At 40.2% G+C, this 21246-nt stretch overlaps 1 protein-coding gene and 1 pseudogene across 2 annotated transcripts in view; one reads left to right on the forward strand and one right to left on the reverse strand.

Annotated features, from left to right (window-relative positions):
* Nucleotides 1-5966: 5966 nt before the first annotated feature.
* The window catches only part of Lrp6 (LDL receptor related protein 6), a 144289-nt gene continuing 129009 nt past the window's right edge, over nt 5967-21246 (forward strand). For both annotated transcript variants that reach the window (XM_004845872.3, XM_004845873.3), the window contains exon 1: nt 5967-6307. In XM_004845872.3, coding sequence (XP_004845929.1) covers nt 6253-6307 — 55 coding nt within the window. In that variant the 5' untranslated portion in view covers nt 5967-6252. The remainder of the gene's footprint in view (nt 6308-21246) is intronic.
* Nucleotides 20201-20989, reverse strand: LOC106009447 (coiled-coil domain-containing protein 152 pseudogene; annotated as a pseudogene).

Raw genomic sequence — 21246 nt, forward strand, 5'->3', positions numbered from 1 at the left:
CTTGTATGAGCTTTGGGGTTGTCCTGCTCTTCTTTTTCTAGAAGCTTGAGGTTCAGCATCAGGTTGTTTAATTGGGCTCGTTCTGTTTTCCTAATATGAGTATTCACTGCTATGAATTTCCCTTGTAAGATTGCTTTCATTGTGTCCCATACATTCCAATATGTTGTACTGTCATTGTCATTTAATTGAAGGAACTTTCTGATTTCTTTAATTTCCTCTGTGACCCATTGGTTATTCAGAAGTGTGTTGTTCAATTTCCAAGTGTTTATGAAATTTTTTGAGTTTCTTTTGCTATGGATCTCCAATTTCATCGCATTATGGTCTGATAATATACAGGGGATAACTTCAATTCCTTTGCACTTACTTAAACATGTTCTATGTGTGAGTATGTGGTCTATTTTTGAGAATGACCCATGTGCAGCTGAGAAGAATGTGTATTCTGATTTTGTGGGGTGGAAGACTTTGTAAACATCTGTTAAGTTCATTTGTTCAAGAGTTCGATTGAGTTCTAGTATTTCATTACTTATTTTTAGTCCAGTTGATCTATCTATTTGTGACAGTGGGGTGTTGAGGTCCCCCACCACTATTGTACTAGTGCATATATGACTTTTCATGTCCGTTAGTATTTGTTTTATATAGTTGGGTGCACTAGTGTTTGGTGCATAGATATTTATGATTGTCATCTCTTCCTGTTGGATTGTTCCATTTACAAGGATGTAGTGTCCTTCTTTGTCTCTCTTAATCAGTGTTGGTTTGAAATCTACTTGATCTGCCAAGAGGATAGCTACTCCTGCTTTTTTTTGGGTTCCTGTCGCAAGCAGTATTGTTTTCCACCCTTTAACTTTCAGTCTATGAGTTTCCTTTTGAATTAAGTGTGTTTCTTGTATGCAGCATATTGTTGGATTTTGCTTCTTGACCCATTCTGCCAGTCTATTTCTTTTGCTTGGTGAATTGAGACCATTAACGTTGATGGTTATAACTGAAACGTATTGACTTGTCATTGCCATGACTTTTTCTTTTTGTTGGGTTCTCCCCCTTTACATTTAATTTCTTGTCATGCCAGATGGGTTCATTCTGCTTTGCTTCCTGGGGTTGTGATCCTCAATGTCTGTTCCTAGGATATTGTGTAAAATTCTCTGGAGTGCTGGTTTGGTATTCACGAAGTTCCTAAGGTGCTCTTTGTCATGAAAGTATCTTATTTCTCCATCCATTTTGAAAGATAGTTTTGCAGGGTACATCAATCTGGGTTGGAGGCTGTTTTCTTTTAGGGCTTAGAATATGTTACTCCAAGCTCTTCTTGCCTTGATGGTTTGTGTTGAGAAGTCTGCTGTGATTCTGATGGGCTTTCCTTTGTATGTGATTTGTTTCTTTTCTCTGACTGCTTGGAGACCTTTGTTCTTCTGTTGAGTTTCTGGAATCTTAACAATTATATGCCAATGTGTAGATTTTTTTTGATCAAGGCTATTTCGAGTCCTATATGCCTCACTTATCTGTATGTCAAGCTCTTTCCCCTGCTTGGGAAGTTTTCTGCCATTATTTCTGTGAAGAGATTTTTTATGTCATCTGCATTCTCTCCTGTTTCTTCATTGAAACCAATCAGTCTTATGTTATTCTTTTTTGCATCATCTAGCAGCTGCTGGATTAATTTCTCATGTTCCCTTACAATTTTGAAGCAATTTTTCTTTTCCTGGTCACTAATTGCAATCTTATCTTCTATATCTGAAATTCTGTCCTCACATTGGCTCATTCTGCTATGTAGACTTTCAATGGAGTTTTTCATGTCCTAGAAATCTATTTGCATCTGTTTTATGGATTCCATTTTTTTCTTTTTGTTTTTTTCCATTTGTTTCTTATGTTGGGATTCCATCATGTTCCTCAGCTCCTCTCTAGATTTATTAATCATGTCTTGCACTAGGGGCACAATTTCTCCTGTTATCTGAGAAATTATTTCTGATTTCATTTTTTCCAGATCCCCTTTTGTTGCCAGTTCAGTGGGTCCAGGTGGTTGAGTATCAGAGTGTTCCATCTCATTTCCCTTTGGGGTTGCTGTAGGTGATCTGGAAGTCTGGTTTTGAGACTTATTTACATGTTTTCTCATTTCGACTGGGGTGGGGGGCTGTTAGCGCCTGCATGGATTACCTCCTCTGAGCTGGGTGAGTTGGGACAGGGGCCGGGAGCAGAGTTACGGATGGTGACCCAAAAGCCCTTTCCTGTGGGCTGGGAGCAGCAGGAGGGATGGTGGCTGGGAAACCCCTTCCTCTGGACCAGGAGCAGTGGGATGGTGGCTCAGAAGCCCCTCCCTCTGGGCCAGGAGGGGTGGGAGGGATGGTGGCCCGGAAGCCCCTTCCTCTGGGCCAGGAGCAGTGGGACAGAAGGTGGCCCAAAAGCCCTTTCCTCTGGGCTGGGAGCAGCGGGAGGGATGGTGACCAGGAAGCCCCTTCCTCTGGACCAGGAGCAGTGGGATGATGGCTCAGAAGCCCCTACCTCTGGGCCGGGAACAGTGGGACTCAGTACCTTGGTCTGGTGGTCTGGTGTCCTCTGCGTCTTTACAGTGTGGAATCAGGTGGCTGCCTGTCTGCAGTGGGGTGATTCAGTGTCTTCCATGCAACTCATGACCTCGGTAGGGTGTGCACAGACCTGCCTGTCTGCAGTGGGCTGATTCCACGTGTTCTCAAGGATCCTGAGTTTTGAGCCCAGCTTGGGCAATTTAGTGACTTAGGAAGACCCTGCCTCTTAAAAATGAAAAAAAAGACTCATTATGGTACTTGTCACTTCATCCCTTTTGAAATACTTTTTATACATTTCTTTTCTTAGAAAATGAGACTCCCATTTAGTCTTAGGTACATAACTTAGAAATTTGGAAATTCATCCCCGTGTCTCTCTTCTCTCCAAGTACTGCTGTTTTGATCTCATAATTGTTTCTCAAAGGCATTATTTTTTATCTTCTCCCTACAGTTTTCATTAGTGTGTAGTGGTCATACAGTTTAATAGGTTCTGTTTTGGCAGATTTGTACATGCACACAGCATAACCCCCTCCATCACCATCCTTGCCCATCCCTTCCCCCTAGTTTCACATTTTTTGGAGGAGGGTTTCAATGAATATTTCAAAAAAATGACATTCATGCCCCGTATTTAATGCCCTTACACTTTCTCCTCCTTCTTCCCTTGCTCTTATCTAATAATAATCTCTCTTCTATTTTCTTGTCCTTTTTTTTTTTTACATTCCACATATTAGGGAGAACATGTGATATTTGTCTCTCTGAGTGGCTTATTTCACTCACATGATGATTTCCAGATCCTTCCATTTTCCTGCAAATGACGAAATTTCATTCTTTTTATGGTTGAATAAAATTCTATTGTGCATATATATATATATAGATAGATAGATAGCACATTTTCTTTATCCGTTCATCTATTGCTGGGCGCCTGGGCTGGTTTTATATCATGGCTATTGTATATTGTGCTGTGATAAACATGGGCATCCAGGTACCCCTATGATATGGTGACTTTGGGTAAACACCAAGGAGTGGTATAGCTAGATCGAATGGTAGTTCTAGTTTTAGTTTTTTGAGGAGCCTTCATCTTGATTTCCATAGTGGCTCTAGTAATTTACATTCCCACCAGCAGTGTAGAAAATTTCCCCATACCCATTCTCACCCACATTTGTTTTTTGTATTCTTTTTTTTTTTTTTTTTTTTTGCGGTAGTGGGGATTGAACTCAGGACCTTGTGTTTGCCAGGCAGGCACAGAGCCACTGAGCTACATCCCCAGCCGCTTGTTTTTAGTATTCTTGATGATAGCCATTCTGAGTGTGGTAAGATGGAATCTCAATGTAGTTTTGATTTAATTTCCTTCAAATCCATTATTTTTTTCAACCCTCAGTGCTGTTGTCCTGATCATATCTTTCCTAGACTTCTTTACCATGTGCAAAATTCTTTAATGTCCACACTGTCAATATGCTGAAATCTACTTCTTAGCATGGCTGAAAAATTAACAAACTCAATGTCTACTTAGTGATCCAACCTCATTTCCTGACATTCTCTAAAAGAACCCTATCTTCAGCCATAGAGATCTACTTTCAAATCCCCAACATACCAGGGTCTCTAATAATTCAGTGCCTTTGCACCTGCCATCCTTCTGCCTGGAATTTCTTGCCAATCTTTTGGGCCTGGCAAACTCTGACTTCTATTTCAAGCCTCAGCTCTAGGGTTATTTCTTGTTCTTTGATTTGTCTAGGCAGACTCAAGCCTTTCTATATTTAGCTATTTTAACATTTTTGTTAATTTTATTAATTAGTGTTCCAAGCTGAGCTGTAAGCTTCTGGAGAGTAGGAACTATGTTTAATTACTCTCACCTTTAAATCTCTGACATTTAACACAGGGACTGCTATCTAATAGACACTTAAATGATCAAAAAGCAAATTAGGTATGTAATAATAGCATTCTGGCTAGGGCTTAAGTTTAAGCTGCAGAGTTTCACTTAAAGTAGCTTAAAAAATTTGTAGTAAATGATGAACGGAAATTGAAGAAAAGTACATCTCTATCTTAATGCCTACTTTAGTGCATTTACTGATGTTTATATATATGTACTGTATATGTTTTTCCTAACAGTAAAATGTATGTGCCCTTCCACTTTTTAAAAGCTTAACTATAAACATTTTTTGACAGACTTGCACAATCCTAACTGGGTCGTTCAGGTCCTGCTTTTCACAACCCGAGAGGCCTTGGGTAAGTCACTGAGCCTTTCAGGTTCTCATTCTCCTTCTCTGTACAATGGATATAACAGGTAACAAAACCTGCCTTACCCGGGGGTAGTCTTGGGTGTCAAATCTGATAATGTGCTTGTGAGAGCACCAGGTGAACGCCAATGTCCCTGAGATATTAGTAACAATGTGTAGTAGCTCGGCTCCCGTGCCCATCTGCCTGCAGGTAAGGGCGTGTGACGACTGGGCAGAATGCAATGCACTGGGCAGAATGCACCCGATGACTCCACCATTAACTCTTGGACTGCCTCAGCCTACACTGAAGCCTGCTAGGTGAGTTGGGGGGGGGGGCGGCGTCCGGACCCCTGCTCCTCCATGCCTAGTGCTCCCGGAGCGGCAGAGGTTGTCCAAGCTTAGATCTGCGGGATCCTTTCTCCCTCAAGTAGAGAAATAAGTATCAAAGCGTACCAAACATCCATTATTAAATGCAACGCGTAACACAGCATTGTTCCTTGGTCCCTTCGCTCTGTGTCAGGCGCTGACGCCTCTATCTTGGAATCTTATCTGCCAATTCGGAAACCTTTAGTCCTTGTCAGGATTCACGCTGGGGGAAGCCTGCATTTCTGGAAGCCAGGCGAAAACAAAAATCTGTTTTGAGTTGGCGTTTGAACACCCTCCACCGGACCAACGCCGAAAGCTAGTGTTAACTAGCGTTTGAATTTTTCCTTAAAAAATGATGAAGCGATTTCTAACTTTGGCAACGGAGGCCATCACCCCGTGACGGGATCCTTTGAGGCTTCCGGAGCGTGGGCCGGCGTCTCAGGTCTCGGAGCCGAGCTCCCCGGGCTGGGCGTCCGCCCGCGGGAGCGCGAGCAGCACCCAGCCACGCCACCGCCGCCGCCGCCGCCGCCGCCGCCACCGGCCGCACAAAGAGCCAGGCAGGCGGCGGCCGGGCCGAGCCGCAGAAAGTAGTCCCGATCACGCCGGTCGAGGTTTCCCGACGTCGCCTCACGCCCTCCGCGGGGAGGGCTCGAGCGGCCGGCCGGGAAAGAATCCCATCGGAATGCGCCGCCGCGCGGCCTTTTCTCTCCCACTGGCCTCTTCTCGCGCGGCGCGTCTCCCGCGGTGTCCGAGTGGAGGGCGGCGCGGGGCTTCCCGCCTCTTCTGCTCCCCGCGCGTGAGGCGGAGCTGAGGGAGAGGGGGTTGGCCGCGCGCAGGAAGACCTCGGCGGCGACCCTAGCGCGGCGCCGGCGGATCCCTGCGCGCTGCGCGTAAGGAAGAGGCTGAATGAGGAGCGGCGCGGGGGACGTGGGGCGCCGGGGAGGAGGCGGCGGGATGGGAGCAGACGCTGGCGTCGCGCGAGCCAGGGGCACAGCGGCGCGGTAGAGGGCGGCGGCGGCGCGCGCGGAGCCTGGACGTGCGTCTTTCTTTCTTCTCTCTGGGGAAGCATGAGCGTGCAGACCCGCCGCTGCGGCGGCCGCCCGGGCCCTTCGCCTCGCCCTCTTCGGGCCGCCCGTCGCCGGTGAGAGCAGAGCGCGCGAGAAGGGAAGATGGGGCCCGTCCTGAGGAGCCTCCTGGCCTGCAGTCTCTGCGTGCTCTTGAGAGGTGAGGCGCAGGGGCGGAAAGTTGGGGGGCTGGGGGCGGGCTGGCGCGGGGTGTCGGGCGGGGGAGGGGAGGGAAGGTGGAGCGGGGAGAGGCGCGGGGAGCGAGCGAGGGGCCCGGGAGAAGGGGCTGCGCGCCGCCGGGGCGCACTGCAGACCCCCGCCCGGCCCTGCACGCCGCGTCTGGACAAAGCTGAGCGTCAGTTCAGGCTGGCGCTCTCGGCCAGCCCCCGGCGCCCCGCTCTGTTGGAATGACTGAGCGTCCGTGGTGCTCTTTCTGCCCGAAGTCATCAGGGAAAAGAGTCTTTGTACGCACTTTGGCTTTAAATGTGTTTGAGCCCAAGGTGCTTGCATGTTGGCCTTTTCCCTCGAAGCCTCCCACCTTTTGCGTGTCTCTTAGGTGAACTTTTAAAGCCCTCTTGCTGTTTTTTCCAGGCCTTGTTACGACTCATAATTGGCTTCCGTTTGGGATATAATGATCCTGGGTGAGAGCTCAGTTGGAAAGTGACTCCGGGGTTATAGGTCGAGCGTTTCAACCTTGGCAATTTTCTAAGCGCCAGCCCATAATAAAATACAAACGTTGGCCTCGTAACCCCTGATATTCAGGACTCGCCTCTGTTTTCGGAGTATTCGAGTTCTGCAGTTGTGCACCAAGTAGGGGAGTCATCTTTGGGTGATGAGGAGCCTGTCCCGGGAACTGAATTATTTGCTGTGTACCCCTGGGGACGGCTTGGCACGTCGGTAAATAACAGGCTGCTCTGGATAATTTGCTCTGGGAATCACTTAAAGTCAGTGGCCCTGTGATGTTTGGAATTGGACCGCAAAGCTGACACATAGACCGTGGCTTTTATTTTGTGACAATTCACAGAAGTTTTTGATTAGCCGGCAAGGATTGTCGACAGGTCTTCCCAAGTTGATTAGCGTTGAAGTGGAGATGCGGCTGATTCTGTTCAGCATTTTTTTACTAGCCGAGGAATGTTAAGTACTGCTGGATGCCTTGCTTGTAGTTTTGGGTTTGTTAATTTCACATGTCACTTCCTTTCAGATGTGTGTGGGAGTCTCTTGAATCTCTGGAGATTTTGAGCTGGGAAATAACAAGCTACGCTTTTGTTCAGTTCTTCGAAACTTATGAAGTTTGCAGATCATGGTAGTAACTAATGATCTTGTGGTATAAATGTGGACAGCTATGTCATTTCTCTGTGTGTTTTGGAAAATTGATCGTCTTTTTTCTTTAGTCACTCTTTTGCACCATTAGTGTATTTACATATATGTTTTTCTTAATAAGTACAGCTCCATTGTAAGCATACTCTAGAGCATGTGTAGTTCCATATGTAAACTTCAGAAAGATAGTAGTGCTTGTTTAATTTTCATGTCAGAGAACTCAATAGTGTTATATATTTGAGAAATTAATAAGTATATGTTTGGTATAGTGTACTTGCTACTGAATGATTTAGCTATAGCTGTGAGAAACGATTTAATACTATGTATTTAAGATACACGTTAATAGAGTTAACAAATAGAGCCAGCAGATTGCTTAGAATCTTGGGGAAATCTAAATCCATAACCTGGATACTTCTGGTTGCTCAGTTGTATTTCTTGGAAAGGAAAGGTGTGAGGTAAATGCTATTTGTTTATTGTAATGGCAAGCTTAGTCCCACAGCTGAGTTTGAGTTTGCTTGAGTTTAGAGAAGTGGTACTTGGAGTAATGTGTTTTGAGCTGTGTTATGTAACAAGACCTGGAGAGTCTTAGTTTGTCACATTTCCACTACCAAAGTTTTCAGAAGTGGAGTTGTTAGCTGAGTGTGGTGGTGTGTGCTTGTAATCCCAGCACTCTGGGAGACTGAGGCAGGAGGATAACAAGTTTAAGTCCAGCCTGGGCGATTTAGTGAAACTGTCTCAAAATAGAAGTACAATAAATAAATAGAAAGGGCTGAGGATGTAGCACTGAGTGAAGGCCCTTGGTTCATTCCCCTGTTTGGAGCAAGAGTGTGATGATGGGTGATGGGTGGATGGAGCTGGTACTTTACATGTAGCATAAGAAAGGAATAAATAACAGTATTTAGCTGAGTCTGTATCATTGGAACTAAAACTGTCTTTTGATGTAAAGATTTCTGTTCATAATTTAGGTAGTTTGTGTCTCTTGATAATGTCATCCTCTGTTATGTCATAGTCAAAGTTGGAGTCCAAGGAAAAAATGTGATTAATTTGTTGCCTTAAGGTCATGACCTTTTTCTTCACAGAGGAGTTGGAGCTTTAAGCTATGTGTGTAATGGTGTGTGTAAGAGAGTTGGAGAGACCTTTAGTTCTGTAGGCTTGTTAATAATCAGTAGCTTAAAGCCAGGGGTACTGTCTCATCCAGGATGCATCCCGTTCCCTATTAAGTGATAAGGTATAATGGAAAACTTTGGGGAATTCAATGCCAGAGTCTTGAGTTAAAGCCACAACATCATTACTTCATAACTCTGTGGTTCTTGTCTAGACAGCCTCTCTGGGCCTCAGTTTCTTTACCTGTAAAATGTGAGTAATGATACCTGTCTGGCTGATTTGCAGGGTTATTGCATGGATTAAATGAGGTAATTAATATAAAGTGCTTTGCAAATGTTTTGTTCTAATTTTTGATTATTCATAGACATATCCTCAACTGCTGGGGATTTGAGGTTTAATTTGCATAAGTTTCATGAATTCTTAAAGTTAGAATCTTGGTCTTTGAGTCTAACCACTTGCAAATGGGGAAATTCAGATTCATTGATACTATAATTTGATCAATATCTTAGAGCAATTTGTGGTACAGCTGAGATCATTATTCTTTTAGCAGATATATATTGAATACTCAGTGTGTGTCAGGTTCTGATATAGTGTTGAGAAAACAAACATGATTTCTGCTTTAATGTCCCCAACAATTAGTTTACCATTCTTCCATCCTCTGAGTTCCATCCAGGTACTGATCCAGGTATCTTGGATTTTCTAGGGGAAATATTTTTTGCTAAGAATTACGAGTTTTAGAATACCATCAAAGTGTGTAAACTTTGTAAATACTATATCTTAGCTTTTTTTGAGGAAATTTGTTATATAAAAATTACTTATTGCTTACTTTTTGTTGCAGTGGTAGTAAATAGCACCGGAAGAAACCACTAATGTTTCCTAACTTACATTTATATAAAAAGTGCGCGGGACCCCTGAGCTACATCCCCCCCCTTTTATTTAAATCAGTATTGTAAAATTTTGGAGGAGCTGAATGAATTTTGAAGTGGGAACCAAGAGAATGAGGTTATGGTTCTCAGTTTACTTGTAGGTAACTGTGTGACCTTAGATGAATCACTTTCTATCTGTATACTTTCTTATGTTCTTTAGGGTAAAGGGTCCTCCTTTTGGAGGTGTGATTCATATTAAGTGCTCTGAGAAGTCCTGAGCTAGAAGGGCCAGTTTTAACTGTGTTTAACCTGATATTTTCCAAATGTGACAATTAGGTCATAGATTGATTCATGGGAATTGTTATCTGCTGACAATTCCATATAGTTCAACCTGATACTTTCTTCCCAGCTTTCTTACTTGGCCTTAGGTTTGCTTATCTGGCTGGAGAATAATTTGGTTGTGAAATTTTAAGGTTTTAGCTCATTATCATCAGAAGGGCTAACTGATTTCTCATGATTCAGTTTTTCAGAAAATTTTTTCCTTTGCTTTAATCAGAGGTTTTCCCATTTGCTGAACTGAGCTGCTGTGTCCAAAACATGGTTTGGCAGTCAGAAAGAACTTACCTTTATTTAAATATCAAAGGCGTATAACTGGAAAATATTTTATGAGAACCTTTATTTTTATTTGAATTATTTAAATGTATTAGAAAAACAATTTATATAGGTTGTAGTACTGTTTAAACCATGAGGTAATGCATGAGAAAAATCCATTTTTACTGTAGAAATTTTATTGAAAACTTTTATATTTGGAGACAGTTATAAAGAGGGACACTGTAGCAGAAAGCTATGGGCTGTGTTGTCAAACAGAACAAGTTCACATCTCCTGCCCCTTTATATAGCTTTCAATAAATTACTTAACCTTAGTTTCTTGTTTAGATGGGGGTAACTTACAAGATTTTAGTAAAAATTAATCAGATAATGTTTGTGAAGGGAGTGGTACGTGCAGTCAATAGTAGACATTGAGTAAATGTTTGCTATTAGACTGACCATAGTAAAAGAAGTATTTGTGCTCAGTCGAACATTTTAGGTGGCAGCTGCATTCCAGGCACTGTTTTTGGCAGTTGATACTTTCAGGTCAATGGTTTTTGAACTTTTTTTTGTACCAGTGATCGAACTCAGGACCTTGCGCTTGTGAGGCAGGCAGCGGCACCACTGAGCTAAATCCCTGGCCCATATTTTTGGACTTTTTTGAATCTCTTGTAACTGAATTAAAAACTCCACAAAATACAGCGGGTCCTTGACTTATGAACTCAATCGCTTCCTGAGGACTGGTTGTAACTCAAGTTGGGTGTAAGTCAATACAGCTGAGATCTGGCTGTTTACCTGGGTACATGCTACAGATCACAAGAGGCAAATGAATCTTCAATTAACCTAACCCACATTGTTTGTAATGTCAGGCCAGTCGTAACTTGAGGGTCTGCTGTGTTTTTACTTATGTTATTTTCTGTTGTAATAAGAAATAGGGTGGCCACTAAACGTGTTTCACCTGCCAAGAGTTACAACCTTAATGCTGTTTTAGGTGATTATTATAAATAAGCTAGAGATTAGGTAATTCAGTTAATTGTGACACTTAACTTGAAAGTCAAGTATGGATAAAATTTTTTTTATCAAAAGTCTCTGAAAAATTGTATTATTTGTTTATAACAATTAAAATTAATCTATTGATGGACTCCTCCCCCAGGAGGAATAGATGATACTCTTGAATTGTACGTTTCATTCTTTATATAATGTTTATGTATCTTTTGTAAAATAAGCAGCATTTTTAATGAATATAACTCTACTCCATGTTAACTTTGAAATTTAGTCAAGTACATGGATTAGGCAGCCTAAGAATGGTTAAAGTGCAGTTTGGCAGCACATAAATACAAGGAAAACAGTTATTTGATATTAGCACGTGCGTTTGTTTCTTATGCTGTTTTTTTTTTTTTTTTTTTTTGTACTGGGGATTGAACTCAGGACCTTGCGCTTGTGAGGCACACACTGGAACCACTGAGCTAAATCCCCGGCCCTGCGTGTATTATTTGTGACAGTGATTATGCTCACAGAAGGTTCAAACCGTTCAGGCCGATGTTAGAAAATAATAAAATGTGCTTGGACTTTCATTGGCATTTTGATGCTGTGATCCTGTTAGCTATAATAGAACTTTCCAGTTTCCACAGAAATACTTTGTGCTACTTTGCTTAGAAGCGCCATGGATAAGCCTGGTGTGCGGGTCCATCTCTGTAATCACAGCTGTTTGGAAGGCTGAGGCAGGAGAATTGCAGGTTCAGCCCAGCTTGGGAAGCTTAGTGAGACCTTGTCCCAGAATAAAAAGGGGCTGGAAATGTACCTCAGCACTCCCTGGGTTTCCATCCCTGGTACAGCAAAAACAAAACAAAACAGAAACAACAACAAAAAAACCCTTATAGTTTGAAGCTAATTTCAGGAAAATTGGGGATGCAAAGTGAAACTTTTTTTTTTTTTTTTTGGTACAGAGGAGTGAGCTCAGGACCTTGCGTTTGGGAGGCAGGTGTGGTGCCACTGAACTAAATCTCCGGCCCTTCTTGCTGAGCTAAGTCCCTGGCCCAACACGATAGTTTAGGCAAAAACCTGCTTTAAATTATGTAAGTTATTTATTAATACCAGGTCAAAAGTTACTAAGATTCTCAGTAAGAATAAAAATGCAGAGGTGAGCATGATAAGCAAGTTTTTTCCAAGAAACCAGTCACGCAAATAATAAAAAATTGTACCTCTATCAAATCGTATGTTTGACTAGGAGGCTCTTTTCCCCATTGGCCTTGGTTAGCATTGTTCACCCAAGGGTTATAGGGATAGGAGCCTTTCTCATTACTGACATGCTTTATTGGGAGGTAAAGTATATTCATATATCCAATTTAAAGATAGTGTATTATATTTTGTAAGTCTGAGAAAACTGAGAACTGAATTTGAGTAGCATGTAATGTACCCTTAGCTACACATTATATGTCTTTATTTGTAGATTTAACCAGCTGCAGATCAAAAATGGGGAAAAATTGTGTCTGTAGTGAACATGTATAGAGCTTTTCCCTTGTCATTATTCCCTAAAAGATACAGTATAACTCCTATTTACATAGCATTTACGTTATGTTAGGTATTATAAGTAATCTTGGGATGATTTACAGAATTAAGAGAAATAAGCATGGGTTATATGCAGATACTAACCGATTTAATATAAGGGACTTAAGTATCCCAGACTCTGGTGTCTAGGAGGTGTTATGTGTGTGAGGTGGCAGGGAGATGGCCTAGAACCTGCCTCCCTTGGTTTGCAGAGGGATGATCATGCTTTTTTTTACCCAGTTTTTTGAGCTATAACTTATGTATGATAAAAATCTTCATTTTAAAGTGTTCAGCTTAGCATTTTTAGTATACTCACACATGTTGTATACAGTATACTCACAGTGTTGTACAACTATGAGCATCACTGTCTTATTCCAGAACATTTCAGCACCTTCCAAAAAACTCCATACCTTTGTGCAGTTACTTCCCATTTCTCCTTGCCCCCAGCCTCTGGTAACTACAAATCTACTTTCTGCCTCTATTGATTTACTCATTCTGAAGATTTTATAGAAGTGGAATGTAATATATGGGCTTCTGTATCTAGTTTCTTTCATTTCTCATAATGTTTTTAAGGTTTATGCATTTAGTACCATGAATCTATATGTAGTTCATTGTTTTTTATGACTATATATTTCATTGCATGGATATATGAAGTGCTTAAAAATGAATGTGAGTTTGATTATTGGAGTCTTTACCTTGAAATTATTTCTGAAATCTCAGCTTTTGAGATTACTGAATTAAACAGTACATTCTTAAGTTCTTGTTTTGCTCCTTGAGTATTTAGTAATTCATTAGCATTTCCTGTTTCTGTACATTGACTTATGAATAGCCCTGTTGCAGTTTAATCTTTTTGTTGAATTTATAGTCATATCTACTGAGTTCATATTTACCAAGTTCCTGTCTAGAGTAGTAACATAGAGTAAGTATTAGAAATTGTGTGATTTGTCTTCATTTTATTTTATTAGTGTTATTTTGAGACGGTCTCACTAAGTGATTTAAGCTGTCCTTAAACTCATTATGGAGCCCAGGCTGGCCTTGAACTAATGTTGCCCCTTCTGCCTCAGCCTCTTGAGTGTAGCCACCATGCCCTGCTTCTTCATTTTATAAATTAGAATGATGAGCAACCCACCTAGGGCCAGATAACCAGGAATTTTACATGCAGTGTTTTTCTGTATATACCTAATTTTATCTGGGCCTTATTATGGTTTTTAAAATGATACTGATCATATTTATTTATTAATTTTGGAGACAAGATGTCAGTCACTGTGTTGGCCAGGCTGTTCCCAGCCTCCTGGGCTCAGGTGATCATCCTGTTTCAGCTTTCTGCATAGCGGGGACTTTAGGGACTACCCGCCACACCTGGCTGATAGTTTTTGTTAGAGAAAAATGATGTGATCTTGGAGTTTGGAAGTAGGTGGCTTGTTATAGTACTGCAAATAAAAACAAACCTGGATTTAGGTGAGGAGTATTGTAGTAGGAGAACATGCTTCCCATAGCATCTCTGAGCATCTCAAACAGAAAAAGACTTCTTTTATAGGGAAGTGTCAGCAGGCCAGCAGGAATTTTGTGGGAGTGAGGGCTAAATGGAAGGGAGGAAGCACGTTAAATAATTAAGACCATTTAACTGGAAAAGTTTTTGTTTCTGCCTTCAGCTGATGCTTGTGATGAGGAAGTTGTGTATCTGTCTACTTGCATAAGCTTAGGGCAAGCCAAAGCTTAGGGGCTGGTGGGGAGGAGAGAAGCCTGACTTTGGTCACGTCAAGTTAATGGGTAAATAATGGGGTAATTGTAATGAGCACTTGTTAGTCCCCTGTTTAAATAAAAAAAGCTGTCACTTAGAGATAGAATGAGTGTCTCTATGAAGCTGGTCTCATTAGATTTGGCCTGAATAGTAGGTGTAACAAGATTAGTGACTTACATATAGGTCTTTTAAGGTTGCTTTACTGAAAGTTTTTTTTTTTTTTTTTTTTGGTAGGGGGGATCGAACTCAGGACCTTGTGCTTGCAAGGCAGGCAGCCAAACCACTGAGCTAAATCCCCAGCCCCTACTGAAAGTTTTTTAAGGGATCCGAGATTGAACTTTTATTTCACTGGCAGTAGCCATGTATTGGAGTTATTTCCTGTCTAGTTGTGGTTCCCAGAATATTGTAGAGCAGTGGTGCCATACCTATGGCTTGTGTGCTGCAGCGGGCTCTTTATCATTGAAAGCTCCAAAAGATTAGCCTCACTGTTCAGTTTCTGGGCCTGCCAGGAAGTGCCTTCCCTTAATCTATCTGTGAGGCTGTGAACTCTGTAAGCCAGGTACTAGGACAAGTTTGCCAGGTGGTTTAGAAGCATGGCTCGTAAAGTCAACTGTAGCTCCTTATCATATCTTATTAGTGAGCACCACTTTCAACTATGGCATTCCAGTGAAAAGCCTTAGTTATTTAACTGTTTCAAACTAGGAGGTGGACTCAGTAAACCCATGCAAAGAACCATATTGCTGTGAAAATTAGACTGCTCAATAAGAATTTTTGAATTTTGGGGGGGATAGGGAGAAATGATAAATGTTTTATTTCAGTTTACAAAGTGCAGCCTGCTTAAATCATTGTGAGTTATAGATTGCTTGAGAAAGGGGTTCCTTATATCCAGGAAATAGGACATTGAAGTGTCAGCAGTATTTTAGACAAAACCCATAATCTTTCATCAACTTATTCAGTCCTCTGTAATTAAATCTTGTTTTGCTGGATCTGTAGTCTTGTGAACCCATCTACTTCTGCTAGCTTCTTGGAAATCCTGATTCCATCCACTGGTGTGGTCTCAAAGTTACCTAAGTGTTGCCATCAAAATCTTGTGCCCTGGCATCCTTATTATTTTTTTTTTGGTACTGGGGATCAAACTCAGAACCTTGTGCTTGTGAGGCAGGCAGTGGCACTGTTGAGCTAAATCCCTGGCCCTGGCATCATTCTTTTTCAGTAGTACTTTTTTGGTTGGTGATAAGTACTTTGGCCTGTAGCTAATTTGCAAGAATGTTCAGGAAAGCATCAGAGTAAAACAAAAGACTGTTTGTAGGTGACAAAAGAATTCAAGTAAATTAGAACCAGGAATGGATGCACCTTGAGACCACACTCTGAAGTGAAGTAAATGGGACACACATGTTCAAATAGTGCCTGGTTTCTCTGGTGTGAGAAACTGAAAAGGGTCAATAAGGACCAAAATGTATAATAGGTATTGTGAAATAGGAAGAAAATGTTCAAATGGGCAGGAGAACTAGGGAGGGGAGAGGGGGGAAGGAAGGGGAAAAAAGAAAAGAGAATAGAAGGAAAAAATGGAAACAGAGTTTTTGTCCTCTTTTTTTGGGCTGGAGGGTACCAGGAATTGAACTCAAGGACACCTGCTGGCCAGGCACATGCAGCACCGCTGAGCTATATCCCAGCTCCAAAGTTTTTGTATATAAGGAGAAGAGGGGCTGAAGGGAAAGGAGGGAAATGGGAAGAAAAGAATCAGGATCTATCATGTACAGGTACAAATTCCCTATGATGAATGTGATCATTGTGTATATCTAAAATGTACCAATAAAATTAATTTTTAAAATGCTAAAAAAAAAAAAAAAAAAAGCAGAACCAGGACACTCATTAATAGAAATACACCATGGATAATGAGAGATTGGTTAATTTCTGGGAACTTCATATCTGCATACATCTTCTGAGTTAACCATACAAATATAATCTGGGGAGGATAAGTATTTCTTTTGATTTGCCAGTGTTTCCCATACAACTTATAACATTTGATTAAATAAACATAATGATTTTTAACTTCTGACTTTTACAATGTTAAAAAATAAATGTTTTGTGATTTTTTTTTTTCAGGGACCCTCTGAGAAATCTCAAAAACACTTATCAGTATAAAGGACATCATTTAGGATTTGATTTGAAAGGGAAGAATGTCAAAAGCTGTCGGAAGATTTAAACTTTTGCTTAATAAGATTATGGGTCAGTGAGAAAAAATATTTGCCTGTTTAAGCAGTGACAAAAAGGTGATGTTTAAAATTCTGTAAACATAGGAAGAAACATAATGGTGAAGAAGCTTATTAGTTCTTTAAAAAGTGAGGATTTAAAAAAATAATCAAGGACATAAAGTCAACATCAAGCACAAGAAGTTCTGATAAGACAAAGAATCTTTGTCTTTCAGGGAGATAATTATTATTTAGAAGCCAGACAAACCATTTGTAATCTCTGTTTTGTCATTTTAACCAAAGAAAATTTAGTCATTTTAACAGAGAAAACCAAAATCTGATTTTATTCAAGGATACTAACATGCCTTTAGAAAATCTTACAAATGAGGCCATCATATCTTAGCCAGCTTTGACCACAAATAAAATTCCTTTTCATGAACCTTTTTTTTTTGAGACAGGGTTTCGCGATGTAGTCAGGGTGGCCTTGAACTCACTGTGTAGCCCAAGGTGGCCCTGAACTTGTGATCTTTCTGCTTCAGTCTCCCCAAGTGTTGGAATTACAGGTGTGCATTATCACACCTGGCTACCTTTTTCATGAACTTTTAACTTCTGTAGCCATTCAGATTTTGTTACTCATTTTGCTCTATCTCATTGTGAAATAATTACTCATTTTACTTTAGGATAATACTGTACTGTTTTCTTTTTCTTTAAAAATATGCCTTGTATCCAAGGTTGTTCCTTTCTGTGATTATTTCTTCTAATAGTTTCTTTTTACATATAACGTTATAACTCATTATAGTAACTGCTGTTTTACAGAGAAATTATATAAAGTGGATAATTGTGAAACTGATGTGTCAACTTTTTAGCAGACTAGCAGAATTTATGGAGATATATATATATCTATATCTATATATCTATATATCTATATATCTATCTATCTCACAACTTTTACAGCTGTACATTTCCTGACAGTATACTTACAACTTTTCTTTTCTTTCTTTTTTTTTTTTTTGGTACCGGAGATCGAACTCGGAACCTTGCGCTTGCAAGGCAGGCGGCGGAACCACTGAACTAAATCCCCGGCCCATACTTACAACTTTTCAGTGTGGCAAAAATGAGTTTGTTCTTTAATAGACTCAAGTGTATGTATCTTATTTTTACCATAAAAATAAGGTAAAAACTATATAAACTTGAAATTATGCATCAGTGTGCTGTTTTTCTTAGAAATAGTCTAGATAATTAATGAAGATACATGAACTAACAAACTCTTAGCATAAGTCTAAGATTTTAAGTTACCAAAGATTTTAGAAACTATCTTCAAGTTAAGTTCGCTTATTACAAAACTATTACTTTTGAAATAAAGTTTGTCACGTTAATGACTCAGTTCAAATATGGACGTAGTGGCTAGCTTATTCATTCTTCTAGCCTATAAAAGTTTAGGAGGAATATATCTATGTGAAATGAAAGTATACTACTATATGCTTGCTAAGTGTTTTGGTTCATGCCTGTAATCCCAGTACTCAGGAAGCTGAGGCAGAATGATTGTTGCAAGTTTGAGGCCAACCTAAACTACATAGTGAGACCCTGTCTCAAAAAAAGAAAAAAAAAGCAGCTCATGAGAAAGGAATTTTATTTGTGGTCAAAGCTGGCTAAGATATTATGGGTTCATTTGTAAGATTTTCTAAAAGTACTTTAGTATCTTTGTACAAAATTAGATTTTGGTTTTCTTACTAACTTGAATTAAACATTTGGGTTATTTCTATAAAAATACTTTTCTTTTTTAGTACCGGGGATCAAACTCAGTACCTTGTGCTTGTGAGGCAGGCGCTGGAACCACTGAGCTAAATCCCCAGCCCCTGTAAAAATACTTTTGAAAGTGTAAGAAGCTTAATTTCCTTAATTTCTGGAAATGTTAGGAATGTTTAATTTCTGTAATTATGTATCTGAAAGCCAGTTAACAAACACAGTGTTTGTATTTCAGTTTGAAAGTTTTAGCTCACTGGTAGTTTATGTAAAAGAGCTGACTCTTGCCCTTCCTCACATTTACGTTTTTACCAGATTGTGTTTGTGGTAGATTGAGTAAGTTGAGGTTTCTTGTTTGTACAGTATAAGGGTGGAAGTGTCCCCACCAACATTTGTGGAGGAGGCCTTTGAGATTTCCTTTGCCCTGATGTGTAATTTTACTGAGACTGTGGACTAGATTTTGAGGGAAGGACTGAAGAGAGACCAAGTATCCTGGGATGTCTCCGAAAGTCATGTTTCCATCTTCAGGTCCCTGAATTCCCAGTCTGCCCTGGGGAATGGGTACCCTAGAATTTGAGTGGCTGAAGGGGGTTAAGAGTTTTGGAATGGAATGGGAAGGGTCTGACAAGTACAGATAAGAGGGAGCCTGGGGTATTAAGGGAGAATATATCAAAGAATTCAGGGGAACTGTAGGGAGGGTTGAAGGTGGTGAAAAGGAAGAAGGAGGAAAAGGAGAATGATGGGAAGAGAGCAGTCATAGGTAAGCCACTTTGGGGAATTCTCAGGTGTCTTTAGTCAAATTTTGTCATTTTTGAAGATACTGAGCTGAGCAACTGTCATGATGGTGAAGTGTGTAGTTGACAGAAGAAGGGGAAGGTATCTGATAGTTTACCTATGAGTCTAGATTCTCATTCTGTTGTATAGGCTGGCCTTGAATTGGCTCTGTAGCCCATCCTGGCCTTAAACTCATGATCCTTCTCCCCCAGCCTCCTGAGTGTGAAAATTGCAGGTGTGTGTCACTGTGCCCAGCTCAGCAGATGACTTTTGGTGTTGTCTGCTGACTCTGAATGAGTTAAGAGAGGTTGTTCTGCATCTGCTTACTTAAGCTTACACCCAAACTGTAAGGGTCTGTGGGTAGGGGAGAAGCCTGACTAAATTTTGATCAAGCTGGTCAGTGGTAACAGGTATTTGTGAGCTCTTGGTCAGTAAATGTAAAGTCTTTAGGGGTTTATGGCAAATATGTTTTTAGATCAGGTTCTAGAGGATTGCTTTTAAATATTAGTAAATGTTTACCGTATTACCGTGTGCAGTGAGCTGTTCTAGTGATTGGGGAAAAAATTAGTTACAAGATATGGCTCTTGTTCCCAAGGAGCTGAGATCCTTGTGGAGGTAGGAAATAACGCTTCAAAAAATGCTACTATCAGGGGTAAGATTTGATTTTGGCCTTGAATGACTTGAATTTGCTTGTTAAAAGGGGAGAGAAGTATGGAGCTGGGAGGAAAATGATACACTGATCTGTCAGATGTGGTGTTAAAAACGTATCTAGAGGATACAGAGCTTATAAAAGATAAATTTAGAATCCTAGGTAAAAGTCATTTAGTGGAGGGTTGAGATATTGAAGCTTTATGTTTTAGGCAAGGGTAATCAAAGCTTCCGAGTAACGTACAAGTGTGTATTAGAAGAAAGGGGAAATATTGAGACCATTTACTATTAGGTTAGCTAACTTGATATCCTCCTGCCTCACCCTGCCAGAGTGCTGAGGTTACAGGTGTATGCTATCATGCCTGGCCTTTAGTTTTAGTTTCATTTTGTTTTGTTTGTTTGTTTTTTAAAGCTGTGTCATTTATTATTTAGGCTATTTAGGCAGTATACTTATATTGAAAATGAAAGCGAATTTTTCAGTTGCTTTTAAAAAAAGTAAATAGTAATTAATGAATTTACTGTTATACTAAAAATCATCTATGTTTAAGGTGAGAATCTTTGCCAATAGAAAGGCTCTGCTCCAAATTGTGAATGGTATTATGGAGAACTGCAGTCTCTTTGTTTTTTTCTTCTTGAAGATGTTGAAGCTTCCTTCTGTAGATACTCTGTGGGGAAATAGTAGCATCTGGGTATGGTTTTGACTTAGTCTGAACTCTTGCTAGTTTGGCATCAAACTCCAGCTGTAGTTTGATTATTTCATTTTGCTTTTCTTTTTCTTGAGCTATTAACTTTGCATTTAACTCTGAGATTTCCATCTCTTTTTCCTTTATTAGATCTTTGTGCGTTTCATTTAATTCAACTTTTTTCTGCATATCTTGATAAAGTTTGCTTTTTTCTATCTTATATTCTTCCTTTTTGATTTTCATTTCATGTACAAGTTTGGCAATATTATTCTTATAGTTCTGTTTGTGAGAGTTCAGCTTTTCCCTTGTCATATCAGCATTTCTTTTTAGTTGTTCATTTTCACCTCTCAAATTGTGTTGATATTCAGTGGTCTGTTGAGCCCTTTTATCATATCATGAAGAGCAGCACATTCTTTTTTAATTGAGGTTTCCTTTGTTTGCATTACTTTTAATAAAGAGGTACTCTTTTCCAACTGAATTTCCAGTATGTTATTCTTTCCACTGGTTTCTATCATTTTCTTTTCTATCTGTGAAAAATCCTTTATAATTTTGTCAATATTCACACTGCTCATCTTTTTTGTACATCCTTCGCTACTTTGATCCATGCTTGAATTGCTGTTGTTCTTGGTTCCTCAAAGTCTCCCCCTCCTCAATTGCTGGCCTTTAGTTTTTAAAAATATTCTTTCATTTGGGGAAGAACAGGGAGTTTTGGAATATTAACATATAAGAAGTAGGAGGAAGGTTTGGACAAACAATAATAGTAGGTAGGATAAGAACATTCTACAGTGAGCAGGGATACACTTAGCAGTGTTGAGTGCTACAGAGAAGTCAGTAAATAAGGACTATGAAAAGCCCACTGGATTTAATTATGAAGACTTAGAGAAAGCAGTTTCGGT

Source organism: Heterocephalus glaber, unplaced genomic scaffold (genome assembly GCF_053883595.1).
Source record: "Heterocephalus glaber isolate CG9 unplaced genomic scaffold, H.glaber_assembly_v1.0 deba00001444, whole genome shotgun sequence".
In the NCBI taxonomy this organism is placed as follows: Eukaryota; Metazoa; Chordata; class Mammalia; order Rodentia; family Bathyergidae; genus Heterocephalus; species Heterocephalus glaber.